We start from the raw sequence: 5,000 nt of genomic DNA on the forward strand, positions 1-5,000 counted from the left end.
TTCCAATATGGCAAAAGGATTGAAATGCAAACTGTTTAATTACAATAACAGAAAAAATAGGGCTATGGCATTCAGGTTTCATGGGATTACAGCTTGATTGTCACTCTTCGTTTATGCAATTTATTGATGATCAATAAAATTAGCTTGGTTTCTGTAGACTAAAATGTCGAAATTTCTTTTTCTTTCAAAACGTTTTTGCTTACTTTCATAGAACATTGATTGCATGATTTCATAAAAAAATCAGTGTTTTAACTAATTGTCTTGAAACAAAGGGGGCTAATAATTAGCTGAAATCAATAATATTGACCATGAGGCTAAAATTGTCTGGAAACCATCCAGACCCATTATAATGTTGTAAAGAAATTGGTGTGATATTATGTCATCTCACATTTGCAATATTTGGCTTGTCTATGTTAATTATTTTGGAGACAAACCAGTGCAGCACAGTTGACCTGGCATTGCAGTGTTCAAATCAACAAGAGAAATCATGCATGCATCATCTCTGAGCAATGTTGCTGTTCTGTAGAACTTCAATTTGGGAGGGAAGCAGAGGCAAATGTTTGCGAGAAACGAGAAGTAATCTTTTGAGGTAAGGTAGATGCGCTATTATAAGTGACTACCAATACACTGTGCCACTTAAGTAATTGGAGCACTAGAGACCGGTGACAAAAGGTCATCCTGGAGTCCTGAAGTTACTTGGAAATTCCAGGTAATTATATCCACAACCGGTGGTTGTTCATGTTGGAAAGACTGCAGTAAGCAGTCAAGGGTATGATTGCGAAAATGGCAGAAACAAAGTTCTTGAAAATGATAAGAAGATTATATGTTCTAACAGTGTTCAGAGTATATGGTGAACATCAGGAAAAAGTTGAACACCTACTAGTGCAGGATTGTAAAGTGTTGACATCAAGCAAATGTCAACTGGCATAACAAAACTGATGATACTAGCAGTGGAATGGGTAGAGTGGATGCACTTGGTCCGATAATCAGACTCTCTTGTAGAAGGGGAAATGGTAAAGAAGGCCATGGAATTGATATTGGCAACACATAGACAACAGGAACAAAAACACAGTGCCAGAGGACAAGGGAAGGAGAACCATCATGTTTTGCACTATGACTTAATGTCCACAGGAGCTCAGAATATCAAATTATGAGAATACATCAAGGAAAAGACGGCAAAGTACGTACCAGCATTTATTAGTGCTCGAAACAAGAGAAAGATGAAAGGAATACAGTCACGGTAATACTGATTGACATTGGAAGTTTATAGGTGGTGGAGACAAGGAAGCAATCCGAGATTGCTGTTATTGTCTGAGAGTGCAGGCAATGTAGAAGACAGGTTTAATGGACAATGAGATGTCACATAGAAAAATTTCATCCAGAGTTAAGTGGTCCTATTTGACTGTGAGGATTAAAAAAGGTTAAAGGCACAGAACTGCTAAACTGTTAAATCCATTGTAACACTCCTATCCTTTCAATCAGTTAATAAAGATAAAAGTTTAAAGCCAAAGGCTTATGGGGTCTTGTATAGAATTAAAAGATAACTAAATAAGAAAGCAAATTAACTAACTGAATATGTATATACCTCTTATTTTAAAGAAAACTAAAGAAATCTACATGTATGTTATCTTGCAAAATGTATCTATCCTTCATTTAATGGTATGTATAAAATATCATTATTTCTTGGCTTACATTCTTCGCTTACACCACGGGTACCCCAAGCTCAGTGTGAGGTAAAGCCAACATATGAAAGGATTTGTATGCGAAACTTGATGAAAGGCTAAAGAAGATAATTATAGCCTTACCATATGGCCATTAGGGGTAGACTGTAGCTTCCTTCCTGTGTGGGTATCTTCCAGATTCAATATGCGCAGTTTGAGTCATTTTTCAGTTTCTTGGATGCCCACCATATAATAAAATCCCAAGGCTGCACATTCCATTCTAGGGAGTCCACCAAATTGAGTGAAATCTTCCTTGATAAAATGTTCCCACGGTTTTAATTCCTCATCAGAATCAATTGACAAAGATTGAAATTTCATTTCAACCCATCAATGCATAGCAGCCCAGCAAGTGACCTAAGGTGGTAGTTGGTTCTGACCACTTCAGCCGCTGGGTTAACAAACTAAGCCCTACCGGAATACCGGACCGAAGTTTGTCAAGAGCAATTTTTTTGTTAATCGAAGAATATTGAATATTTCACTCAAGTTGGTGGGCTCTCCAGAATGGAGTGTGCAGCATTGGGATTTTATGATATGGTGGGTCACCCAAGAAATTAAAAACATTGGCTCAAATCGCATTGAATCTGGAAAATAACCAAACAGGAAGGAAGCTACCCACAATGGCAATAAGGCAAGGCTTTTGAATTGAGAAGTTTTAAAATAACTATCTTCTTATGTAAAGCCTCCTATCGGGATTCCCATACAAATCCTTATATTGTTGCTGGCCACGTTGTCTTTCCCTCACACTGAGCTTGGGTGCCTGTGATTACACAATCCCTGAAACTGAATAAAAATCAGTCATTCTATTCCATAGAACATAAAATTAACCTCTGCACAAAGTATTCAAACTTGAGACTAACTAGGTGATGATCACTTCTGGTTCTCATGTAGTATCACCCTGGTCCCTGAGAGGCTTTGCTTTCTTCTTCTTCTGGGATGAAAAATAGCCGCAAAGCGGCAACAACAAATTGACAATGAAAAAGCTCTGGTTTTGACGCTTACGAATCTTGTTTCCATGCAGACGCCATCTGTCAAACGCTACAAATTTATAATTTAAAAACACCCAAAAACAACCATGCTATCCTCACCTTCTTCTCGGTTGTTTTAATCATGGCAACCAATCAGATTTTAATTGGGGGATTAATTTCTACCAAGCAGAATCTACAGTCAAAAACTGGACTGTAAACATTACATGTGAGTGAGATTTGTAGGGACTGAAACCAGAGTTTTTTTTGCCGTTCACTATTGCTTCACAGCTAAACATGCGAGAAGAAGAAGAAGAAGAAGAAAGAAAAACCTCTAGAACCAGGGTAATGGATAATGTAAAACAGAATATTAGTACATTTAGTACAATATTTTCTATACACTTACATGTTAGGGACAGCTAAATTGTTGTAAACCTCATGAACAGACCTTATAGCTAGCTAGCTGTCTTCAGTCTCTAGAATTTATTTATGTTAATTGGCACCAGCTGTTATGTGTGGGGCCAGCAAAGTTTGATGGCACTTTATTTAATGGCCATAGGCCCAGTATCAATAATAAAAAAACAGTAGACAATAAGGAAGCCAAAATGTTCAAAACGGTAGGTATTTTCGAAAGGTCTGGATAGTAGCAGACACGTTACAATTTTAAGAAACAACACAACGTTTTGTCAAAACAATTGTTTCAACAGATTTTTTTGTCATCTTTAGTTTAAATTACAAAGTACAGAGTTGAAGAATTGTGCGCAAAATGCTAATTGGCTATTGATGTGAATAGCTTCTTTTATGCTAAGCTGGAAGGTGGTGGAAGAAGGATCTAGGATACTAAAGCAATCATTAGAGCATGAAGTGTGGTGGTGCTTCCACTATCTTCCAGCATAACATAAAAGAAGCTATTCATATCCAATGGGAAAAACTTACACTAAATCATGATCAACTTTATCATGTTTGTAATATTTTACATTGCCATGTTTCCTTTTGTTCTTACAGTCAGTTAGCATTTTGCGCACACTATATATTCAACTCTGTACTTTGTAATTTAAACTGAAGATGACAGAAAATTATGTTGAAACATATATTTTTGAAAAAAAGTTTTGTTGTTTCAGTCTTAAAATTGGTTGGTATTTTGTGATAATATAATTCCTTTGACTCCTTAACCTTTCAGGGGAATAATCCAGGCTGTGGGACATGTGATGGAACATTTCAGAACCAGCGATATTTCACCTGTGATCCAACCTCTGGTGTTTTTGTTGCACTGGATAAGCTTACACCAGTGGATCATGCAAAATATAAATATGCCTCAAACTCACCAGAGAGAGATGATCATGGTCATGCTACGCTTAAATCAAAACTACGCAATGTACTTTTTCCTTTTTCAATTTGGAAAGATGACCACTCACTTCAGGCAGTGACTGTTCAGACACTTGAAATTGGCCAAAGAGTTGTTACGTTTCTGGAAGACAATAACAATCCCGTCAGAGGAACTGTGCGTTTTCTTGGTGAGGAAAAAGGTGCAAGTGGACGAGTTGTTGTGGGGTTGGAGCTGGTGGGTAATTCTCAAATACGTTTTACATGTTTCATGTTTTAAATGGCCCTTGAGGAGGCAGTATACTGTCTCCTCAAGGGTCATGTCAGCAACCTCTGATTCTAATTTTTGGGGGACAAAGGTGTTGACCTTGTTGCTTATAAGCAAATTAAGCATGAACATTCAACCTTTTAATTGTTTATTTGTTCTAACTCTTTTACTGATTATTGTTGTCTATTTTCTAATGTACTTCCTCCTTATTGAAAGACCTTTTACAAACAACATCAGTTGGCGACCTTCAAATTGCTACTGTGACCACGGGCGCCCCAAGCTCAGTGTGAGCATGGCCGAGAAAAATATTATGTAAGGATTTGTATGGGAATCCCGATAAAAAGCTTAAGAAGATAATCATACGAAAAAAGTCTCAATTAAAAAGCCTATTACCTTATTGCCATTTTGGGTGGCTTCCTTCCTGTGTGGTTATCTTTCAGATCCGACCCAATTTGAGCCATTTCTCAATTTTGTGGTTGTCAATGGTATAATAAAATCCCACGGCTGGAGACTAAATTGTCAAGTGCTACCAATTTAAGTGAAATAGTCCTGGAGAAAATGTTCCCACGGTCACAATTCCACATCACAATCAATGGACAGGGGTTGAACTTTCATCTCAACAAACGATCAACGCAGTAGCAGTCCTGCGAGCGACCTCAGGCGGTAATATTGAAGGAAAACAGCTTTCGAAAAGTACGCTTCCTCACCTAAGTGGCCATGGCTTCG

The 5,000-nt window shown here is 37.6% G+C and overlaps 2 protein-coding genes across 4 annotated transcripts in view; both read left to right on the top strand.

The window, feature by feature from the left end:
* Positions 1 to 5,000, top strand: part of LOC138021128 (uncharacterized) — a 264,817-nt gene that overhangs the window by 126,929 nt on the left and 132,888 nt on the right. The window lies entirely within an intron of this gene.
* The window catches only part of LOC138018416 (probable serine/threonine-protein kinase DDB_G0271682), a 115,972-nt gene that overhangs the window by 18,810 nt on the left and 92,162 nt on the right, over positions 1 to 5,000 (top strand). For all 3 annotated transcript variants that reach the window (XR_011126021.1, XR_011126020.1, XM_068865034.1), the window contains exon 2: positions 3,864 to 4,244. Coding sequence is in view for 1 of the 3 variants with exons in the window: in XM_068865034.1 (XP_068721135.1) it covers positions 3,864 to 4,244 (381 nt within the window). In the remaining 2 variants the exon portion in view is untranslated. The remainder of the gene's footprint in view (positions 1 to 3,863; positions 4,245 to 5,000) is intronic.

Source organism: Montipora capricornis, chromosome 10, assembly GCF_036669925.1.
Source record: "Montipora capricornis isolate CH-2021 chromosome 10, ASM3666992v2, whole genome shotgun sequence".
Taxonomy (NCBI): domain Eukaryota; kingdom Metazoa; phylum Cnidaria; class Anthozoa; order Scleractinia; family Acroporidae; genus Montipora; species Montipora capricornis.